Here is a 24,605-nt window from a genome sequence, read left to right as displayed (position 1 = left end):
TGGCTTGAGTAATCCAGTATTTTTCTCTTAATATAGTGAAGGGTTACAAATTTAAGAATCTATTTCAGATATGCTTCCTTACATAACATCACGGTGAAGAATACTGATTTTAGCATTTGAGGTTTTAATTTAGATAGTATATAAACTGAGAAAGTGATTATTGAGTTTACAGCAAGATATTCCTGCCCGACCTGTTTTTCCTTTGTAAGTTAAATGAGTCAGATCACGGAGACGCTAACCTATTGTCTTTAATGGCTCTTGGAGCAAGAGCCACAGTCCAGACGTTGAATCGTTTGGCTGATTGGATTAGCACATATGCATTTGAGTGGTTATGCTGATTAAATTGAGACTGCTGGTCTGGGGCGGGTTCCTTAACCTGTATACTCATTTACATGCTTTGTTTGAATTTGTCTCCACCTTCAAAAGTCCCTCCTCCTAAAATGCCTATAAGACACCACACTGTAAAAAATTTTAAGCCAGTACAACAAAAAAAATCTTAGTACTAATTTCCTTCAGCTTTTTTTTGTTTACTCAACTTTTGTAAATAACAGTTAGACTGACTGAAATTAAGTTGTAAGTCTTACAATTTTGTTTTTATTGGGTTAACTTAAGATTGTTAGTTTTCTGGAGAGGTGCAACTATTTTTTAACAAACCTTTTTAAGTTGAGCCAATTCAAAAAGATTTGTCTCAATGTCTGAAGTTGAGTGAACAAAAAAATCCTAAAGGAAATTGGTACTAAGTAATAATATGTTAAGACTGGAAACTACAATAACTTTGCCCAAGTCAAAAACTGAAACCAGTGAGTCAATGTTAACAAAACATTTATTCAGAAGCATGTTGAAGGCAAATAAAAATGTCATTTCAATTAGCTGTCATCATGACAAGAATTTTCTTTTTTTATTCAAAGGAATATATTACCCCAAAATCATAATTATTTACTTTTTTCTGTCTCAAACTCATAGGACTTATTTTCTTCTGTGCAAGACACAAAGACATGCAGCTGTAATTTGTATTTTCTGAAGTAATACAGTTTTGGGAGAAACAATAAACTAACAATTCTTTTTAAATCTTGATATCCGATTGTATTCAGAAGACATGGATTAAATCATATGTGTTACTTTTATATAAAACATGGTTTACATTTATATCTTTATGTTCTAGAGAAGAAATGAAGCCATAAAAAGACTATGCACTAAATAAGAGTACAAACTGGAACAAATAAATGCTCAATCTTACAATTATCCATATGGATTGCGGCTACTTTTTTTTTGAAGGACCGGACTCTTGCTGAGCACTTTAAGTCAAGACCAATAAACAATTTTTAATTTAGTCAAAAGTGTATTTTAAGTATTTTAATTGTTTAGGACAGTTCACATTGAGGGCATAAATCAAGCCAAAGATGAGAGTAACAGCTGTGGCAAAGTTCTTGCACATTATCTAGCCCAATCTGCTCTTATAGTACTACAGAGAGGCACCTTATAATTGGGTTGGAGTGGAACAGTTGCAACATCATCTTCAATGATAGTTAAGATCCTCATCTTCTCCCCTTGTGAATGTCTTCTGGCTCTGTGTCCTGCAGTAGAAAATAAATTGACATAACTTTTTTTTTTTTTGAATTACGTTACACCACAGAGTGACCCTAAACATGTGCTCATGTACCTTCACTTGAAAAGTAAAGGTGGTCATGTTTTTAAGCTTGTTCAAATTCAGCCAAAGAACTAAAACTGATAAACAGAATACATCTCCCAATTTCCTGCACCTGTGCTGTTAGATGCCATATCAGTATTAAAGGGATAGTTTACCCAAAAATGAAAATTAGCCCATGATTTACTCACCCTCAAGTCTGCCACTATATCACTGCCCTTATAAAGCTTGGAAGAGCCAGGAATCGTTTTAATATAACTCCAAATGTATTTGTCTGAAAGAAGAATGCCATATACACCTAATGACTTCAGGGTGAGTAAATCATGGGCTAATTTTCATTTTTGGGTGAACTATTCCTTTAATATAGTTACACGTGGCACAACATCATGGGGATCTGGTGAACAGGTGAAATTATATCAAGTGTGAGTGTATATGCTGGTGACACACATCTTCTTACCAGGCAAGTCTTCAGGATGTTTCCTGACTTTTCCCTCATAAACAAAGGTAGAGCTCTGAGAGTTGTAGCCTTTCTTTGAGCAAGCACATTGCAGTTTCTGTGTCTGAAAGACAGAAAACAAATATGGAACAAGCTATGCATGTTATATCCAAAGAGAAGCATGGGAATTACCTTGAAAAGGAGATGGCAAAATTCAGCCTTTAACCAGAGAGATATGACCACATGCAAAATAATTACCTGATGATTAAGTTGGTCTAGGAGGATCTTCATCTCATCGGATACGCTCCACCACTTGTTTTGTACAATTAGATGTGTATTCATCTAACTAAGAGAAAAAGGTGCTCTTCTGATTAGTTTGTGTAAACCTGTAATACTCAGCACAGACCCTGAAAAAAAAAAAAAAAACATTGTTAAAACAGTAAGAATTAAGTGTAGGCCTACACGTTAATTCAGTTCTACTAACTAAAAATGATAAACTCACCTGATCTTTCAAAAACAAAGGCCACTGTTTTAGCACATCAGAGGTTCTTGTTGCTGTACTGATGTTCTTTAGTCTAAAAGGGACAAATACAACATAACAAAGATTCATATAAAAAAAACAAAAAAAAAAACAGTTACAGTAGGTTAATTTACATATAGTAAAAATACTACAGAAATGGAATAATGAAATGTGAAAAAAAATTTATTCATTTTTTCCTTAAAAATACAAAAGTTATTAAAGAGCAGTGAGCGATTTTGTCTTTCGTTGATTAACAGGAAGGACACTGACAGCGGCAGATAACATATTTTCACTTTAAACATTATTTAATATACAAAGCAAACATGCGTATTTTAACATAACATTTGTTTTGCATATATACACTGTTAAAAATTACCAGCAATTCACAATAATTAACAGTATTATTTTACAGTAACTTGTTGTAATTAAGTTTCCCTGTAATATCCCAATGAATACCTGTAAAAACTACAGTATCCTTGGATTTTACAGCATTTAACTCTTATTTTACAGTAAAATATTGCAATCTAAAACCTGCTGTTATATCACAACAAGGTCTGTAATATCACAGCAACACAGTGAAAAAAAAAAGGATTTCACAGCATTAAACAGTATTATTACAGTGAAATATTGTATTGAAATTATGCCCTGGAAAGTCACATGACATAACCGAACTGTTTTGAATTTGAACTGAAAAGGCGCGGTCGTGTCCCTCTTCTGAATTTCCGGGCTGAATGGAGAAGGTGAGTACTGAGTAGCATACATGTTTGCAGCACTTACACCCATGTTATTTTAATATGATGATAATATTTACTTTCAAATAAACGTTTATCGCATGACACAGTTCACATTTTGTTAGCAAGTGCCCGGAATTGTTGAAAGTTCTCTCACAGCATTTGCTAATAGTAGTAATGTTAGTAGCTAATGAAGAGAGTTTCGCTATAATTTTTCATGTCACTATCACCGTTTAGACAAATCTGGTGTTTGTAAAGTTTATAAAAACCAATGATGGGACAAACATTACTATTTATGTGTGCACATTTCTGTAATTAGTCAAGGTTATCATAGATTAGCAGGGCTAACCGTTAGCTGTTTAACTTTAATAACTTAGTGATTCAAACGGTCCATGAAAAAATATTTTTTTCAGCGGATATCCTAGTTACATCATGATTGAGCTAACTGTTAAGGGGGTCGCACACCGGATGCGCAGCTCGGCGCCGCGCCGCGTCTTTTAAATTCGAACACATTATTCTCTATGAGAATGTAAGAGGAAGATATACATCTCTATAAATGTAAATTTTATATAAAACCATGTAAATGGCGCTCTGTGGCGCGGCAGGATTTTGAACACGGTCCTGAGCCGTTGCTGGGCGTCGCGGACAGACGCCGAAAGGCGCCGCCGGTGTGTGTACTCTCATAGAGAATAATGTGTTCGAATTTAAAAGACGTGGCGCGGCGCGGCGCCGAGCTGCGCATCCGGTGTGTGACCCCCTTTAGTCTCATGTCGTGTTCGACAACGGGAGGGTTTTAACATTAGGGTTTCCCACTTGTCCTGATATGAATGAATAATAATTGTAAAAGTTGTAAATGCACGTTATTGAGTGAGCAATCTCAAAGTGCTACAGAAAAAAAACACTATATATATATACCACTATCATTTTTGACACACGGCTAAAATTAAATTACAATGATCAATGATCATAATCTGCATTCAAACTGAAATTCTTATTTTTGGTTGCATTTGTGTAATTTCTCCTTTTTCTTTTCTTTCCAGGTCATCAGAGAGAGTTTGATGCTTGAAGTTGATGTAAGATTTTTTATTCAAATATTTAAAATGCAAAATGAGTGATTACATTATCAACATTTACCTTGCATGATTTACTACCTCTGACCAATGAACAATATTTATCCTTTATCCTAAATCCATGCTATTGTGTGTTAACTATGTTACAGCCATGTGCCACTGGTCAATACTGCAGAACTCCCCAGCAGCCCCTGCTTGATCATTCAAGGTAATGTTACTTTGATCTAGTATCGACATTTCTAACTCATTATTTTGTTTTCATTCTAGAAATCTACAAGACCACAATAAGTAATAATAATTATAATAATAATTACATTTGTATAGCCATTTGTATCTTAAGCAGATCGCAAAGTGCTCATAACACATAATGCTGTATCTGTTCATTTCAGGTGACATGATGAAGCCCTCTGGATGGCTTATATCCATCGAGGGACATGTCGTGATGGGCCCACACCCTTTCTTTTTACACGGAGTAGCTGCTTTCTTCAGCAGCTATTACGTCTTCAACCTTGAGTATCCTGCCGCTGGATCGTCAACGCTGGAGTTCATTCAAAGGTATTTTATAAAGATCACATTTAATCTTGTAATTCACATTATAGTACAGGCTTCCAACTCAATGATTGTCTTGAGGTCTAAAATGCTGACAAACGAGGTACCTGAGGCCCCGTCCACACTACCGCGTTTTTGTTTAAAAACGGAGACCTTTTGCTACGTTTACACCTCCCGTCTACACTAAAACGGCAAAAACGGAGACCCAAAACGGAGAAGTTTAGAAACGCTGCCGACCCGTTTTTCGTTTTGAAACTCCGGAGGGCGTTTTAGTGTGGACGGGTCAAAACGGAGGACTTTAGAAACGATGACGCAGAGGCTCGCGCTCGGCTCTATGATTGGGTGTCATCAGTCATGGAGTATACACAGGTAATATTCAGTACCAGTAAACTCCACCCGCTGGAACAGTTTCTTACAGTAAGAAGAAGAAGAAACTGCCTCTTGGAAGCGTCTCAGGTGCGGCTCGCGCAGTAAACGCATAGCACTACATGTTATATAGAACCGACGCCTATTTTTCATGCGACACGCAAGCGTGTTGGAAGCGTTTCCAAGAAAAATAGAATAGGAAAACATGTTTATATGTCATTTTGAAACAAATACATATTAATAAATGACATTTTGATGTTTGAAAGCATTTTTTTACAGTCTATGTTTGAAAGTCTCTAGGTTTACACCGGCACGCGCATGCCCAGTGTTGGTGAATGGTCACGTGATACGCGTTTTCAGTCGTTTTAATGTGGACGGAGATCAATTCTAATATGCAGCTAAAACGCTGGTGTGGATGGCGATCGTATTCGTTTTAATTCTCCGTTTCTAAACTAAAACGCAGTAGTGTGGACGGGGCCTGAGGCTAGCCTGGTGAGACCACCCTGATCTCGCGAACTCATTCAATTTCGCTCTGCAGATCAGTCTGGGTTTCTACACATGTTATGCTGACAAATACCTGCTGGTCCAATCACAGCTATTTATTTTGTTTTGGGGCAGGCTATGTGATGATGATTTTGAAACATCTATTGCGAAATGCGAATGTATTGAATGAAGTAGATGAAATTTTCTTTCAAAGCAGAACAAAATGCTCTCAGGCCCTTTATTGAAAAGGATATGTTTGTCATACTTTCAACAGGGTTTGGTTTTAATTTACCAACTGGCCAATTGCGTGAAGATGCATTTCAGTGGCGGCACACGTTGATATGGCCTCTCATAGTAGAAAATCAACCCTATTTGCCTCAGGCAAACCTAACCTGAGGCACCTTGGCTAAAAATGGCTAAAAAAAAATTATGGTGAGAGTAAGATCTAACAAGTTTGGATTATAAATCTATTAGGGTTTGATGTGGGGAAAAAGCACAGCAAAAAGCACACCTTGATAAATGCTGTCTGCAATACCTACTGTAAGTCTATTTGAAACTGAAACTATCTTTGCTTATTAACAGGTGCTTCCTGGGCATCAATCCTGAAAGAGGCTCAAAGACCAAGAAGCGGACAACAATGAACCCTCATGTGAGCACCCTTTTGAGGAAACTTATTGACTTTGAGTGGGCATCATAGTTTTTTTTTGCAGCGGTAGTTGTCAGGCTCAGTTTTGAGTAGCCTTGTTCTTTTTGTAATTTTTCAAGACAACTTTGCACTACAAGATTTTTACACAATGCTGTTGCGTGTGGACTCATTATAATGTTTGAGACTGAGAGGAGCGCCTGACCCCTTTACGACATTCCTTCATCGCTCTCTTATCTTGCCATGAAGGCCTCATTCCCATCCTGTCCATTACTGTTATTGTGACACAGCTAGTTGAATTGCAAGTTTGCACAATTTCTCTGCATTTTCTGACTTTTATGACTAGAAAGTTGAATTTCTTGAACTCTTGAAGTTCTTGGCATCTGCTGTACATTGAAAAATATGTATTTGTTAATAAATATGCCATTGGGCTAACATTGACTTTACCTCAGAGTTGTTTGTTGGGGGGAGGGGGTTAATTGTACAATGATTGTAAATTCACAGTATATTATTGTCAACTTGTACATTACTTTCAAAGTACACACTGTAAAAGTACAGGGCCTTGTAACAATGTACAGCAAAAGATTGTAATTCCCCAGTAATGTACTGTAATATCACAGTAATTGCTTTGTCATTGAAGCTGTGAAGTTACAGTATACAGTTGTGCTTTTACAACAATGCATTGTAATATCACAGATATAAAATTACAGTAAATTGCTGTGAGTATATTTCACAGTATATTGCTGTAATCCTTACTGTGAAAGTCATGCAAAATTTATCCAATTATTTATTGTAAATTCACAACGAAAAATTTTGCAGTGTAGGCCTATATTTTTTCCCCTCTAAATTGTATTATATTGAATTATATTGCACTACTGTAGAATGCCTGAGCCTCAACCTAAGCATGTACAAATTGTCACTGACATTTGTATATAGGCCTATATAACAAATAAACTTGAAATTGAATTTAAATCGAATAGACTACTGTCACTTTAAGAGCTATTGCACAGATTTAATACTGAAACATCTGTATTTTACAACATTGTTTGTTCACTTAAGACATAGCCGACTGTATTTACATGAATACTACACACACAGTGGGTTTTTTTAAATAATTGTGTGTATTTCACTATTAATTAGCAATAAGCCGTGAAAGATAACTGAATTCGCACTCACATTCTGTCTGAGATAAACAGCTTTCTTCTGTCTCAATCAGCGCAAGCACCAGATTTGAGTCTTTTTTTAACGACTTACTGCGCTTAACATTTTAAACTTCGTTCACGTTCTTGTCTTTTCTCATTCAAGCATGTTTCCTTGCTTTAACGTTAGTCTAGGTGTCAATAGTTAAGTAAGTTAGCCATGTGCTACGCGGATAATCTCTAACAATAGACACTTATCGTCTCCACAGAAAATATCTTTTAACATAATACTATATTTTACCAACATATGTCTGCAATCAATGTAGCTTATTTTCATTCATAAAGCAAAATAAAACTTACCTCAGAGATGAATCCAGTCCCTTCGATAGCGTGGTTGAAGGAGGAAACCCCGTGTAACGTACATAGAGACAGACTGCGCATGCGCGATGGTGGGAAGTTAAACGTTCCAGCGCAGAAATCAAAACATTAAGTTTTCTCAACTTATTTTTTTGTGTTCATTGGACAAATAGTAGTAAACATGCAGTTAAATAGTTTTTATAAGTTAACTCAACATTGCGCTCAAACATTTGCCCACTCAACTTATAATCTTAAGGTGAGTAAACAACTTGCAAGTTGGATTTTTTACAGTGCATGTCAATTTATACACTTTAGATTATGTTGGAAGCACCGCAGCCGTGCTCAAATAAAGAAACTCTTCTGTTTGAACGTGATCCCCAACGTCTCCTGGTCTGCTTTGAAGAAAGAAAAACTTTACAACAATAGACAGCATATGGTTTCTTCCAAAATCTGGTCCATTTAACCATCTCTTGTTGGTTGCGAGCTGTTGTATACCTCCACTGTGTCACATCTGAAGCTTCTCTGATGGCAGAAATCCTATTTGCCACAAAGGTACGGAATCTCTTGTTTTCATTCCTTATATACTTCAGGACAGATGTGCTATCAGTCCAAAAAAAAGAATTTTCCAGTTGAAGCTGAAGTTGTTCTCTGAGCATTTTGTCAATGCGAATTGCTAGGACTGCAGCAGTCAGCTCCAAACGAGGAACAGTCACTGGTTTTAAGGGTGCCACCCTGGCTTTGCCAAGCAGAAAGGAAACGTGAACAGCATTGTTACAATTCTGTAGCCTCAAGTAGGTCACAGATCCATATCCACTTCCACTGGTGTTTGAAAAATGGTTTAGTTGGGCGCTAACCGGCTGCCCAAAATCACATGGTTTCAAACATCTGTCAACATGGAAAGTGCTTAACTGATCCAAGTCAGTAATCCATTTAACCCACCTTTGTTCAAGAACTTTAGGAATCTCATCATCCCAGTTGTAGTTTGTTCTGCACAACTCCTGGAGGATGAGTTTGACTGGAAGTGTCAGTGGTGCAAGATATCCTAAAGGATCATACACTGAACTGATCACTGACAATATTCCAAGTCTAGTTGGCATTCTTTCTTTGCAAACAGTTCTGAAAATGAAGGTGTCTGTCTGTACGCACCATTGAAGTCCTAAGGCCCTTTCCACTGGTAGTTGGTCTCGATCCAAGTTGAGCTCAGTAAGATTCTTTTAGAGCTGAAACAACTAGTCAATTTAATCGATTATTAAAATAGTGGTCAACTAATTTAGTCATCGATTAGTTGCTAAATAACTTTAATTTGCCGTAAGCGGCTCATTTTGTGCATATTTTAAATCTGCGGTGACCAAAGTGTGGCAGTAATGAGCCACCGGAGGTTTTACTCAGCCAGTACAGCAGGAGAAGTAGCGAATAGCCAATAGCTGGCCTCGTTTTTGTGTCACATGCTTCCCGCACAGCGTCTCTGCAGCATTCAGCGAGATGGCGGAGGCAGGCGGCAGTGGAGTAACTGTACATTCATACCGCCGCCAACTTGAGCTTCCAAAGTTACCGGAAGTCATTCATTTTCAATGGAAGCTGGCTTCTCTTAGAAAAAATAATTAATTGCGCAGTCTAACCATCATAGAGTGAAAGTGTATCATTTGCATGTGTTTTTAAGGCCTGTCAGTTTAACAGGGCGCGCTTGACAGGGCATATGAATGAGCAGAGAGAGAGAGCTCCGCGCGCACACTCACCCGAGTGCTGTCTTGCTCTCTCTCTCCCTCGCGCATATTAATCAAAATCAATTGATACGCAGATTCTGCAGTACAATGTTGTTTGCAAATGTTTAGTCGTAAAAGCTGATAACATTGCTGTTTAAAGCTTTACAAACATGTTCTGTGATCAGTTTGTCGTTTACCAGTTCATAATTCAGTCTTGCAGCCTAATTATGACTGAATGAGAGAAGTAAATGTTTAAATGTATTTGAAATGCACTTTTTTTCTAAGTATTCACTGTCTTTTTCACACAGCAGGCTTTTAGTGTGTGTCCAATTTTTTTCTGGACAACCTTCTGATGGATTTTACTTTAAATTTTACTTTAAAATGTGAGTTCCATTCAGGTTTCATGACATTTGCACTTTATTCGAAGGATTGTTTACAATTTCACAGCATAAGCTATAAAGCTGTTTCCCAGGTATAAGCTGTGTGTTTACAGGAAAAAAAATAATAAAATGCAATTTACTGCAATTTTATTCTGTTTTATTCTTATTCTTCGTGAAAATATGTTATGAAAGATTCCTTATAAAGCTTTGTTCGGGATGTTAAACTACTTTAGTAGCCCTAAGGACAGCCGTGGTGAAAACATTATTTGAAATCTCCTTGTGAAATTTGCTAGAGTACTTATGGGTCAGTGTTTTGATTGCAGAAGAGTTCGACAAAGGATTACTAACACATAATAAAACACAACTGCAGGTATGTTTTTGATGAGGATATGACAATGCAAAATGGTTAAAATCTCTAAAAAGTCTATGTTGAATGATAAAGACCCTTTGTTAATAATTTACTTGGGGAAAAAATGGGCAAAACTAAAATATAAGTACATAAACCGATTAATCGTAAAAATAATCGACTGATTAATCAATTATCAAAATAATCGTTAGTTGCAGCCCTAGATTCTTTGATCTATCTCTTTCTACAATGGACTGTGAGACCTTTACGGCTGTTACTGACCCATTGTGTTAGATGGAAGCCTCCTTTTTGACATAGAGTGGTCAGGTCTTTGACCATCTGGATTGCTTCATACTCTGTAGATAAGCTTTTTAAGCAATCATCCATGTAGAAGTTCTTATACACAGTGTCAATTACCTCTTCATTAAAGCAGTGTTGATTGTCTTTTGCAGTTCTCCTGAGAGCGAAACATGCGCAACTCGGGGATGAAACTGCTCCAAATAAATGAACAGTCATTCGGAAGACAGCAACATCCTGGGTAACATCTCCACCTGTCCACCACAGGAAGCGAAGAAAGTCTTTGTTTTCCTCTCTCACTTTGACCTGGTAAAACATTGCTCTAATGTCAGTCATGAAAGCAACAAGTTCCTGTCTGAACCTCAGAAGAACTCCAATTAAAGAGCTTGTGAGGTTTGGGCCTTGTAGTAGTTGATCGTTTAAAGATGTGCCTTGGTATTTTGCTCCACAGTCAAATACTACTCGTAACTTGGCTTTACGAGGGTGGTACACACCATGATGTGGAATGTACCAAACTTTACCGTCACATCGATCCAATTGATGCTCGGGTACTTTCTCAGCATAGCTCTGGATAATCATATCGTTGACAAAGTCTGTATATTCTTGTTGAAATTTTACATTCTTTTCAAACTTTCTTTTTATCCCCACAAGACGCTGTTTGGCAATGTTAAGATTATTAGACATAACAACATCTTTGTTTTTGAAAGGTAGCTTCAAACTATAATGTCCATCTTTGAAGCTCACAGATTTCCCCATGATTTCCATGAACTTTGCCTCCTCTCTGGACATTTCTTCTTTGTCCTCTGACATTTATTAATTGAAATCATGCTGGTATTGCTTTTCCAATAGCAACTCCAAGGTTTCAACAGAGATCCTATTTACTCTAGCAGTATGTTGTTCATTTTGGTAACTGTCTAGAGAACCATTGACGACCCACCCCAATATGGCATAGGGACCATCTCCCTGACTATTTACTACTTCCCACGGTTCAAGTAATTTGGAGGCGTTGGTACCTATCAACAACTCCACTTCAGCTTGAATTTGCGGAATGTGAATACCATAAAGATATGGCCACTTGGTTAGGTCTTCCTGATTGACCATGTTAGTTTGGTTTACAGGCATTTGTTTCTGTGTGTACACGTCTGGTAATTCATAAAGTATTACCATCAAGACTTGAAATCTCCAAGTTATTTACCACATAGCTTGAGACTGTTGTTTTGGGACTCATAGTAAGCAAACAAATTTTTGTCTTTCATCCATTCAGGTGCAGCTTCCTCATCAAACTTTCTGAACAAAAAGTAGGGGTACTTCCTGTGTCCAGAAATGCATAGGTCTGAACAACTTGGTTGCCCTTTGCAGACTTTACTTGGACTGGAAGGATAGGTAAGATACCACTGCCACTCTCGGCCCCTACTGTATATGACCACATGTTTGGGCAGGTACCAAAAAGGCAGCACAAAAGGTTAGCACCAGGCATGTAATCATAATGCCAGTTGCCAGAGCTCTCGTCTTGTCACACATCCTCTTGAGTTGCTTTAATGGACCCATTAAGAACATAGTGCTCAAAAGAGAAGCAATATTACCTAAACTGTAAAAGACTGCAAAGAGTGTCAGTCCGCTTCTCGGAACCCAGAGCAAGCAGGTCCCCAAAATTGAACACAAGACGCCCGACACAAAGCACGCGAGGAATCCCTTGACGCGCGTGCCCCATCCCAGTGTTGACGCTTCATTCGCTGCCTGCAGTACGTTGAGGTCGTCATTGCCATCTTGGCCACTCAAAACTTTCTTTAATTTGTCCATTAAGGTTGAGATTGAAAACAATCCAAAAAAGATGTGTCAAAACTGTCTCGAAGCTACTTTATTCAAGTAAATTTGTATTGATTCGTTCCTTTTCCTGTTTGGTAGTGTAACAAGAACTGACCCTTAAATAAAACATGTGTTCCAAGAACAAGTCAACAAACATTCAAATCAATCGGTTAACAAAGGTGAGGGGAGGTGGAGAGAGAAGAATGTGTGAAGTGAGGTTGAAATGTTGTTAATAGTTGGTTCTACATACTGTTCATAATTTGTGTTGACAGCTTTATCAACCTTGAGCTCCTTGAAATGAATGTGAAGAACACTGGGATGTTTCTGGTTGCACACTTTGCAAGTTAAGCACCTTTTACATTCTTTGCTCATGTGGCCAACATGCAAGCAACCAAAACAGACAGCTTTTTCCTTTATAAATGTTACTTTTTCCCTATGTTTCTTCTCAAACTCTTTACATTCTTCCAAATAATGACCTTGTGAACAAAACAAACAAGTGGTGGAGTTACTCTTGAATTGCCTGATTGGATGTTCAGCATTTACCCTTTGGATTTTACCAACAATGGGTTTAACGTTGGTAACATTGGTAGCAAAACTATCAAGTCAAGTCAAGTATATTTGTATAGCGCTTTTCACAATACAGATTGTATCAAAGCTGCTTCACAGTATTAAATTAAAATAATACAACAAGGTTTGTTTCTAGTGGAATTTATTGATTGATAAAATTAAATATCCCCAAAATATCCCCAACTGAGCAAGCCAAAGGCAACAGTGGCAAGGAACCGAAAAACTCCATCAAGTGACCTAATGGTGACCTAAAACTCCATCAGGTGACCTAATGGAGAAAAAAAAAAACCTTGGGAGAACCCAGGCTCAGTCGGGGGCCAGTTCTCCTCTGGCGTTTATGAACTAGAGACCAGATTTAACTGTAAGATTAAAAATATTATATGAATGCCTGGCTGAAGAGATGTGTCTTTAATCTAGTTTTAAACTGGGAGAGCGAGTCTGAGCAACGAACATTATCAGGAAGGCTATTCCAGAGTTTTGGAGCTAAATGTGAAAATGCTCTCCCTCCTTTGGTGGATCTGGATATCCTAGGTATGACCAAAAGCCTCGAATTTAGTGATCTTAAAGAGCGCGATGGATTATAGGGCGATAGAAGATCCGTTAAATAGACTGGAGCTAAGCCGTTTAGGGCTTTATAAGTCAGTAGCAATACCTTGTAATTAATACGGGACTTTATAGGTAACCAATGCAGTGATGATAAAATCGGTGTTATATGATCATATTTTCTTGATCTAGTAAGAACTCTAGCGGCTGCATTTTGGACTAACTGTAGCTTGTTTATTGAGGATGCAGGACAACCAGCTAATAAAGCATTACAGTAATCTAGTCTCAAGGTCATGAATGCATGAACTAACTTTTCTGCATCAGAAACTGATAGCATATTACGTAGCTTAGCAATGTTTCTAAGGTGGAAAAAGGCTGTTTTTGTAACATATGAAATATGATTTTCAAAAGACAGGTTGCAATCTAGTATAACACCCAGGTCTTTTACTGTAGAGGATAAAGTAACAGGACATCCTACTATGTTAAAGTTGTATTGTGAGAGGTTTTGTGGGCAGTTTTTTGAACCAATAAGTATTACCTCTGTCTTGTCTGGATTTAATAAAAGAAAATTACGCGTCATCCAATCTTTTATATCTTTAACACACTCTGTCAATTTGGATAATTTAGCGTTTTCATCTAGCCGTGATGTCCGGCCGAGTGTCATCAGCATAACAATGGAAACTAATTCCATGTTTCCTTATAATATTTCCAAGTGGCAGCATATATATTGAGAATAGCAGAGGGCCTAACACAGATCCCCTGCGGCACTCCATAGTTTACTGAAGTTATGATAGATTTTTCTCCATTTTTCTATCCCCTTTTAACTTTGCCTTTGACTGGGATTGTGACTTTCATTTGTAGACATCCTTCGGTTTACCAGTTGTTTTCATCTCTACATGTTGAATGGACCCAAATATTGGATCAGAAATGATTTTAACTTTAACTTTAACTAACATCACTAAATTTGGCTCTTCTTTTCTGTCTTTCCATGATATCACATGCAGCTGTTCTCCACTTTTCTCTTAGTTTAAATGGAAGCTTTAGAATTACTGTTCGCATGTTTGTTGGCATGTCCAGTTATTGCATGTACTCTAGATCTGCCATAGCATTGCAACACCAACGTAAAAAGAGTGCATAATCTTGAAGAGCTGTGGTATCTTCATACCTGATCATGGGCCATCCAAGCACCTTCTCCATATATGCAGCAGAAACAAAATAATCTTCTCCAAACTGCTGTTTAAGCATAGTTTTAGCTGTATCATAACCTCTTTCAGGTGCCATATTCATACAGCTACGAACAATTTCTCTTGGGCGTCCTCTTGTGCATCTTTCAAGGAAATACAAGCAATCACCCTTGTTATTTGTTTTTTCCTCTGCACAATGTTTAAAAGCTTTAGTGAACAAACTGAATTGCAATGGATCCCCTTCAAACACTGGAATCTCACGTGGTGGTAAATGTTGAGACTTTTGCTGCTGAATTAACAACTCTGTTATTTCTTGATGTTTTTGGAGCATACTCGGTGTGAAATCAGATCTTCTGTCATCTATTCTGGGTCTTGAAGATGCAGGATGCTGTAAATGAGATGTTGGTGGTGGTGAGGTAGCACCTACGCTGCTTTGCAAAATAGACCTTGCCGGTCTCTCAACATTTGGATGAAGAGATGCAGTTGCTCGTTTTGCCTGCTTGCTGACATAGGATTCCATCCCATCTGTTGCTATGCTGTTTGCTTGTTGTTCATAAGTCCAGAGCACAGATATCTTTGCATTGGATGCGGCGATTTTTGCATCAATATCGGTTCATTCCTTACGCTTCTGTAACATTTCCAACTGTTGCTCAATATCATGCTTAACTTGTAAAGACTCAGCTTGAGCGACAAGAGCGGCTTTTTCTGCTTCAAGCTGAATGCGCGCATGATGCACAGAGGCATTAGATTTGCTGGAGCACGAACTGTGGCGGCTACTTTTGTGGCTTGAAGTGCGACCGCTAACCCGTGTTTCAACATTCGAAATGCTATCACTGGGTTCAATTTCGCTGGCAGCACGATCACATTCCTCATGTAGCTTCTCCAACCATTTATATACCACAGTGTTGAATTCCACAACCCATATCATTTTTGCTTTGAACCATGTTTCATGCCGGTCTTTCTCTTCATCAGGCAATAAAACAATCAAAGACTCGTGTGCCTCTTTTGCTTCTTTACATTGCGTTTCAAACTTTTCAAACATACCTTTGACCTCATTTTCATTTTCTCTATTACCCACTAACTCTTGTATTGTCTTTTTCATTTGAGATGATTTGTATGATCATAATATGAAAGAAAATATGATCATATAACACCGATTTTATCATCACTGCATTGGTTACCTATAAAGTTCCGTATTAATTACTAGGTATTGCTACTGACTTATAAAGCCCTAAACGGCTTAGCTCCAGTCTATTTAACGGATCTTCTATCGCACTATAATCCATCGCGCACTTTAAGATCACTAAATTCGAGGCTTTTGGTCATACCTAGGATATCCAGATCCACCAAAGGAGGGAGAGCATTTTCACATTTAGCTCCAAAACTCTGGAATAGCCTTCCTGATACTGTTCGTTGCTCAGACTCGCTCTCCCAGTTTAAAACTAGATTAAAGTCGCATCTCTTCAGCCAGGCATTCATATAATATTTTTAATCTTACAGTTCAAATTACAATCCGGCCTCTAGTTAATAAACGCCAGAGGAGAACTGGCCCCCGACTGAGCCTGGGTTCTCCCAAGGTTTTTTTTTCTCCATTGGGTCACCTGATGGAGTTTTAGGACACCATTAGGTCACTTGATGGAGTTTTTCGGTTCCTTGCCACTGTTGCCTTTGGCTTGCTCAGTTGGGGATATTCTGGGGATATTTAATTTGATTTTATCAATCAATAAATTCCACTAGAAACAAACCTTGTTGTATTATTTTAATTTAATACTGTGAAGCTGCTTTGATACAATCTGTATTTTGACTTTCTTTGTTTCTGAAAAATATCGAGTTTTGCCATTAACCCTTTTGCAGTAAGCTTAACCTCTCGTTTTCGTACAGACAATTCAACATTTTCACCCTCTGCTTTCTGAGTCTGAGCCCCATTTTGCTCAATTTCAGAACCACGAAACTCATTTTCATCCGCCATTTTAAACCTTTACTCACTGCCAATTTTACAATTAAACATCAAAGACTATAAACACGGGCAAACACAAGCATTTCAGTTCTTCTTTCACGAACAGGTCAAATCCTTTTTTTTTATTTATTTATTTTTTTTTTTTTACCACCAATGCGCATTGGATTTGTCTTTGTTTGTTTGTGCACACTGTTTTATATATGGCCATTCAACCCAAGCTCAATTGAAGCGCTTTCATACCTCAGTTCCATATATGCTGAAGGCTGAAGACTTTGGCGTTCGTGTGCGCTGTTTTCTCTTGCACGGGCGGGTTTGTTGTCCTTCAATATCCGCGGTCAATCCAAGCAATAATCCACAATAAATCCATCAAACGAAACCGTCATGAATGAGCATCATCCGACATCAGATCAGATGACTTTTCCTGTAGTCCAATTCGATCTGCTTCAATCGCTGCAAGGCTCATCCAGACTCATTCGGTCAAACTTTTTGACTTAAAGTGTAGGGACGCAGATTGCTTAGTCTGTTTCTGACCCGTGCTTTGTCTTGAGGAATAAAATATTCATTGTCCATACCTTCTCAATATTCGGATATGCCAAATCCATTTATTGTCCATTTTGGCATCGCAAATAACAAATAAAACAAACAAAAATAATACTCAATACTTTACTTTAGTCTTGAACAAACATGACTCTCAAACTTGTTTGACCTTCAATCTCCGCACCTGTAACTCATCATCACCTTAAATATAATCAAATACTAATACGCCCTCTAGTGTCACAAACAAAAAATACAAATTAACATAATGGCTCCAACAATTAGCATCAGTCAAAAGTCTCTTAAAAATTAAATATCTTTCTGTCTGTTTTGTGTGCATGTGCAGACCTACATTGTCACCAGAGAGCAACTTTATCGGTAAGTTACATTAACTTTTGTATCATATTTTGTATCATTAATTTGTAAAGAGGTTGGTTGCATAATTTGACTGGTTTCATATTGATTGTTTTATCTGTGCAGGTGAAGGACTTCTTGTGGAAATGGACGGCTCTTAGAATTGATTCACAGGTAAAACACAGACTCACTTCTCTTTTATACCACTCTTCACACATATTTCTATGCCAAATTTTGAATATGCATCACATTCAAATGGAACAGCAAATGCCACTATTCACTGTGGGTAAGAACTATCACTTTGCATGTGACCATGTTGCTCAACAATATATTTTAACGGAACTACAAATGCATCACAAATGTGTTTTCTGTTGCAAATAGAGTATTAGTCTTTTTATTTTTTGTTTGTTTTTGGTCTTGTAGCTTTGTGCTGAGTTCCAACGCATCACAAACGTCAACCTACAGAACCAGTTCTATGCTGTGCTTGACCAACATACACCTGCACTGGTGGCCTTTTATAGGCAGAAGGCGGCACGAACCGGAAAGATATCAGAGGCGCTGCGTGACATCTTAAAGATTTATGAACTCCAGGTGAGTTAAAGATGAACTTTGAGCTTCAGGTCCCACTGGACAGCAGGGCCTCAGGGTGTCATTAGCTGTGTCCCAATGTGAAGACTGCATCCTTCGAAGGCTGCGGACTTCAAACGATGCAGCCTATGCGTCCTCCGAACGACACACCATGCAGCCTTCGTAGGATTTCCTAATTGCGCAGCCAGGTGTTCCCGATTACCGCTCCAGGCGCCAAGCAACGGTGCGAGAGTAGCCTATGCTGCCATCCTGACAATTCATTTGATAAAATTAAGTAAACAGCTATGGACCCAGAATTGTCATTTTTTATATTTTACTGGAGGACATGGTATTAAGGATGTTTCAGGTCATGTACTTTCGGCTTAGCCGAAGATTCAAATGTTCATTTATATCTTACCTTGATGCGATTTTGTAGGCTAGTGTATTCTTTTTTTATTATGCACATAAATGGACCTTGGTAAATATATTTACACAGGTTTTCAACCCTATTTGAATATAAAAACCCAGTTGAATAAAGTCCAGTGCGAATGTAACTCCCGCTCGTGATCGGCAGCTGTCAGTCACTACTGTTGCTAGGCGACAAGAACAATCCTCCGTAGGCTAGACCGGTCCGGTAGGCTACTCGAAGTGATTTTCCCACACAGGACTACAAAATTATGTTATTTTACAATATGATGCATTGTTTTACAATAAACTACACAAAAGTACATAAATGTATCAACCTTAAAAATATTCCGAAGTAAAATGCAACATATGCAGTAATGTAAAAGCAGAACCATCATAAAAACCCTGACAAGTTTTTTTCCCCTCCAGAATTCCTTTACTTTTACTCTTGATACCTTAAGTAGGCCTACATTAGAGTATGCAAGATAATTTTGCTTAACTAGGGTTAGAAATATATGACTAGTAGTTTTTCGCCAAAGCGGTATTAGTGGTTATTAAAAGTACTTCAGTGTAATAAAGTATCTCAATATTTATTCCATGAGTCAGCCCTGCAAACCTGTTGGTAGACAACTTAGTGGATAGTGAAAATATGCAGTCAAACACTCTGGAGCCCATCCCAGATGATGTCCCACCAGCAGGAGGCGTTACCAGGGACTCTATTGTGGAGCCCATCCCGGTCCAGCAGCACACCAGTGTCTCCAACTCAGCTGAATAAGTCTACATCATTTTTCTTATTTTATGTACTGTACAATTTAAATGTTTATGTTGATTTTGAGATGTTTAACGTTTGTTGTAAATAGTTGGGGGAAAAACGTTATAGAAGAATTTGTTTCATGTAGAAATTATGACTGTCATTACAAAAATAAACAATGTCCAGAGCAATGAATTCTCTTTTATTTACACATTTAAAGTTGCATAATTTTTTTCCTTTTAAAAAAATATAAGTGAAAAAAGTTAAAGAATATAATATATATACATATTTTTCAATCATTCTTTCAAGAAGAGAAAACAGCCTGTCCATTCTCTCTTGTGCTCTCCTCGCCTCTGCAGTCCCATGTCTTCTCTCAAGTCCAAAAACTCGTCCTCTCTGTCTCGCCTTCTTCGTGGTGCTGGTGCTGCTACCCCTGGCTCCTCTTCTTGGTCACACACTGCTGAACTCAGCCCTGGTGTGTCCTCAGGGATTGAGGCAATGAGGGTGCAATGCCTCTGTCCCAACATCTCATCCATGAGGACAAACCAGGGCCAAGTTTCAGCCGAGGGTTTCCCACTCACACCATCACCTGTCCCAGGACACGTGCAATCCTAAGGCAGAGCAAATTAACCATGGCTTGTTAACAACAACAGCACAATACATTTCAGCAAAGATGTGATCTCAACTTTCTTACTTTGTATTTTTAAAATCATTCATATTCAGAAATCATATTCATGAATACTCAAATTTGGTTAAAACCTTTGTAGACATGGCTTGCATGACAGCACTACAAAAACACATACAAGTGAAACCCCATTGCCTCATCTATGGTACTGCTTTTCCTATTGTTGTGGGCTTTATAGGGTGAGTGATATTTCTTATTTACACAAGTTTGACAGACTAGTGCAAATATTACAATAAAATGTCATTTAATTTATTTAGTTTTTTTTTTTTTTAAATTGCAGTTTAATAAATTGAGCTGTCTGCTCCTTGCTCCCTGAAACAATTATTAAACTATTAGCACAAGTTTTGCCTCAGACCACCTGACAAATGAAGCCACGCAATGGTGATGGAGTTAAGGTGAAGTTTATAAGAAAGAAAAACTTGTGGCTTTTAACTCAGGTTTCACTAGCTAAGTTATTTGAGTAAATGAAAACATAATACTTACATTTAAATGTGAATTTGCCGTCCACCAGCGAACTCTCGGCCGGTTTTTTTTTTTTTTTTTTTTTATAAAAATGTTGTCGTCACCGCCGCGCGATGAATTATGGGGTAGGATAGTCCGCAAAGTGTCCATTTATGTATCCTTCCTTTCACGGGGAAACGAAGGGTGCATTTGGCGTCGCTTTAGCCTTCGTCGCGCCGCGATGACGCAACCGGCCTTCGAATACGGACTTCGGTGGACGCAGAATTGAATTGGGACAGCCTTCATAGCGCCGCGGTGACGCAATCGGCCTTCAAATGCGACCTCCGAAGTGTGCAGCCTTTGAATTGGGACATCCTTCGTCGCTCCGCTGTGACGTTTCGACGCGCCGCTGTGACGCAATCGGCCTTCAAATACGAGCTGTGTCCCAAAGTGAAGGCTGCGTCCTTCGAAGGCCGTATTTGAAGGCCGGGTGGCCGTATTTGAAGGCCGATTGCGTCACCGCGGCTCGATGAAGGCTGTCCCAATTCAATTCTCCATCCTCCGAAGGCCGTATTCGAAGGCCGGTTGCGTCATCGCGCCGCGACGAAGGCTTCCCTGATTCAAAAGCGACGCCAAATGCACCCTTCGTTTCCCCGTGAAAAGAAGGATACATAAATTGACACTTAGCGGCCTATCCTACCCTATCCTACCCCATAAGTCATTGCGCGCCGTTGAAGACAGCATTTATTTATTTATTTTTAAAGGCGGCCGAGACTAGAGATCGGTGGTGGACAGCAAATTCACATTTAAATGTAAGTATTATGTTTTCATTTACTCAAATAGCTAGCGAAACCAGAGTTACATTTTCTTATAAACTACTTCTTAAAGCAGCACTAGGTAACTTTTCAACCTTCATAGTATATTTCCAAGACTCTTGTGATGGTACATCGACTTAAAATAGGTTGAATGACACGTCTGCCATAGCCTGACGGGGTCTGTATCGTTTTTAATCGTACTTTAAAACTTCGGGTTTCGGGTAGTAACCCGAGCAGCACAAAAAGAACTACAAAATTCGACTGCTTTACGGCAAAGGCTACCTCACTTCCCACAACACGTCCTCGCATGCTGTTGGACTTGTAAATAACGTTATATTGCTTATATTGTACATCACTCGGACAAGCTTTCACTGGTTGGTGTGAGCTAAAAAGCACCTGGCGTTCTTGTTGATGGATTAGTAGACATCTTCAGAGGCTAGCTGTGCTTGTTCGATGTCCGACGATTTGTAACGCGTTGTGTTTATTCCCCAATCGAACTCGTGTAACTGTCTGTCACATGTTCTACCGTCCACAGCATTACTTGATAGACAAAAATAGGACAAGAATGAGCATCAAACAGAAACAACCCGCTTACGGGGTGTTCGAGGCGCACATACAATACAGACTGCCAGTTCAACAGGGCGCGCGCAGCTCTTAAAGGGGCCACACCTTATTTCCACTCGTTATAGCTTCCATCCGACTGAACAGGGACCGGTATACAGGGGATCAGGCCGTGAGTGAAGAGACTGCTGCGTGAGTGGTATTTACGACAGTAACGTTAATTACAAGTATTCCACAGCGACTGTAGGGGTCGTTGTTTGACCAAAACGGAAATCTTACCTAGTGGGGCTTTAACTCCTTCGTCACCATTGCGTGGCTTCATTTATCAGGTAGTTTTAGGCAAAACTTGTGGTAATAACGTTATTAGTTTAACGACCTATTTCGTAATATTTGCACTTGTGTATTATAAGAAATATCACTCACCCAATAAAGCCCAAAACAATAAGAAAAGCAGTCGATAAGGCAATTGGGTTTCACTTTTATGTGTTTTTGTTGTCCTGTCATGCAAGGTATGTGGTTTTGACCACATTTTAGTATACAGAAATATGATTTCTTAAGTATTTTGTATGCATGTCTTGATGTGTCATATTTTGCAGTGTTAACAATGCACTTAAGATTGCTCCTCTGTGTTAAGTACCCTTTTCTGCTTTTTTAGAACAATTCAGGAAAAAATGGGTCTATATATATATATATATATATAGGCTATATATATATATATATATATATATATATATAAATATATAAAGAACAGTAATACACACATCTTTGCTGAAATGTATTGTCCTGTTGTTGTTAACAAGCCATGGTTCATTTGCTCTTCCTTTAGGATTGCAAGTGTCCTGGGACAGGAGAGGGTGTGAGTGGGAAACCCACTGCTGAAGCTTGGCCCTGGTTTGTCCTCATGGATGAGATGTTGGGACAGAGGCATTGCACCAACCCCCCGTCCTCATCGCCTCAATCCCTGAGGACACACCAGGGCCGAGTTCAGCAGTGGGTGCCCACGGTGAGGAGGAGCCAGGGGCAGCAGCACCAGCACAAAGGCGGCGAGACAGGACGAGTTTTTGGACTTGATCAGAGAAGAAATGCAACTACAGAGGGAGGCAGAGGCGAGGAGTGCACAGGAAAGAAGGAAGAGGATGGACAGGCTGTTTTCTCTTCTTGAGAGAATGATTGAAAAATATATATATTTTCTACATATTCTTGTTTAACTTTTTTCACTTTTATTTTTTAAAAGAAAAATTATGTACATTTATTTTTATGCAACTTTAATTGTGTAAATAAAAGAGAATGAATTGTTCTGGACATTGTTTATTTTTGTAATGACAGTAATACTTTCTGCATGAAACAAATTCTATACCTTTTTATTTTTTCAAATAAAATTGGTAAATGAAAATCATTTGTTCTTTAGGCTACATTAAAGTACTTTTTCCAACTATTTACAAAATACGTTAAATATATCAAAATCAACATGAAATCAACATTTAATTTTACAATACATAAAATAAGAAAAAAATGATGTAGACTCTATTGAGCTGAGCTGCTGGACCGGGATGGGCTGCCCCTGGTAAGGCCTCCTGCTGGTGGGACATCATCTGGGATGGTCTCCAGAGTGTTAAAGTGCATATTTCCACTATCCACTTAGTTGTCTACCAACAGGTTTGCAGGGCTGATTCAATCGACGGCTTTCTGAAAAAAGTACTTTTAATAACTACTGCATTTATATTAGGCTACTACTGCATTACTGTGTAGGCTATGTTGCATTTTACTTCTGTATATTTTAATATACAGTAATATCTGGTTGTTACATTATATACTTTTGTGTAGTGTAATGTAATCACATTGTGATGTGAGGGAAAAAAGTACTTCAGTAGGTTACTTCACATTTGTAAGTGAATACTTAACGAAATATGCAGTTCCGAAAATTAAAGTAACTAAATGTAGGTACAAACAACAACAAATTGTTGCTAACTACAGCAGCGTCCCATATCAAAGGGCGCATCTGAAGCGCTCGGACCGGTCTAGCCTACGAAGGATTGTTCTTGTCGCCTGGCAACCGTGACAGCTGCAGATGACGAGCGCGAGAAATACTGGACTTTTTATATTAAATTGGGTTTTGTATTCAAACAGGGCTAAACCGAAAATACATGATCCGGCAGCGCCGGGGCACACCATGACCTCCAGTAAAATATAAAACATAAAAATGACAATAGCCAATTCTGGCTCCATAGCTGTTTACTCAGTTATCAAAATGAATGATCAGGATAGCAGCTGTCCTCTCGCACCGTTGCTTGGCGCCAGGAGCGGTGATCGGGAACACCTGGTTGCACAATTAGGAAATCCTAGGAAGGCTACATGGTGCGTCCTTCAGAGGACGCATAGGCTGCATCCTTGAAGTCTGCGTCCTTCGAAGGATGCAGCCTTCAACATTGGGACACAGCTACGGACTTCGGAGGATGCAGACTTCACATTGGGACACAGCTATAGTCTGTCTAACACTTTGCCAAATGCCATGAAATGTGGTCAGCACATCCATACTGAAAGAAGAATGATATCTGTAAAAATATTCATTTTTGCTTGTTCTTCCAGCTAAGTGCACAATGTCAATATGAAGTGTACTGTAGCCCTTCGTGCCCTCCCGGTATACCTGCGTGAGGAGGACCCACAGTTCTTTAAGATGCTCAGTTCCTGATTATCTCGATCCTGTTTGATATGTAGAGGTACATATGTACACACACACACACACACACACACACACACACACACACACACA

General features: G+C 38.6%; 2 protein-coding genes and 3 long non-coding RNA genes across 5 annotated transcripts in view; 2 read left to right on the top strand and 3 right to left on the bottom strand.

Annotated features, from left to right (window-relative positions):
- The window catches only part of LOC311293084 (Fc receptor-like protein 5), a 135,078-nt gene that overhangs the window by 50,097 nt on the left and 60,376 nt on the right, over positions 1-24,605 (top strand). The gene's annotated exons all lie outside the window — the stretch shown is intronic.
- Positions 806-9,313, bottom strand: LOC311293228. Its single transcript, XR_014627904.1, has 5 exons — positions 7,943-9,313; positions 2,584-2,656; positions 2,340-2,488; positions 2,103-2,205; positions 806-1,574 (listed from the first exon to the last, which is right to left on the bottom strand). It is a non-coding gene; the product is annotated as an uncharacterized lncRNA (long non-coding RNA).
- LOC311293216 lies at positions 4,270-6,889 on the top strand. Its single transcript, XR_014627901.1, has 4 exons — positions 4,270-4,405; positions 4,552-4,610; positions 4,792-4,957; positions 6,383-6,889. It is a non-coding gene; the product is annotated as an uncharacterized lncRNA (long non-coding RNA).
- Positions 12,076-12,571, bottom strand: LOC311298717 (vesicle transport protein SFT2B-like; the record flags this gene model as incomplete). Its single annotated transcript, XM_084421866.1, has 1 exon — positions 12,076-12,571. The coding sequence occupies exon 1, from the start codon at positions 12,463-12,465 to the stop codon at positions 12,076-12,078; it is 390 nt and encodes a 129-aa protein (XP_084277992.1). The 5' UTR covers positions 12,466-12,571.
- Positions 19,515-20,723, bottom strand: LOC311293222. The gene is made up of 2 exons (XR_014627903.1): positions 20,502-20,723; positions 19,515-19,944 (listed from the first exon to the last, which is right to left on the bottom strand). It is a non-coding gene; the product is annotated as an uncharacterized lncRNA (long non-coding RNA).

The sequence above is a fragment of the Rutilus rutilus genome, assembly GCF_951802725.1.
Source record: "Rutilus rutilus genome assembly, chromosome: 1".
Lineage (NCBI taxonomy): Eukaryota > Metazoa > Chordata > Actinopteri > Cypriniformes > Leuciscidae > Rutilus > Rutilus rutilus.
The sequence above is the reverse complement of the archived record's forward strand: the minus strand, read 5'-3'. Positions and strand labels throughout refer to the sequence as shown.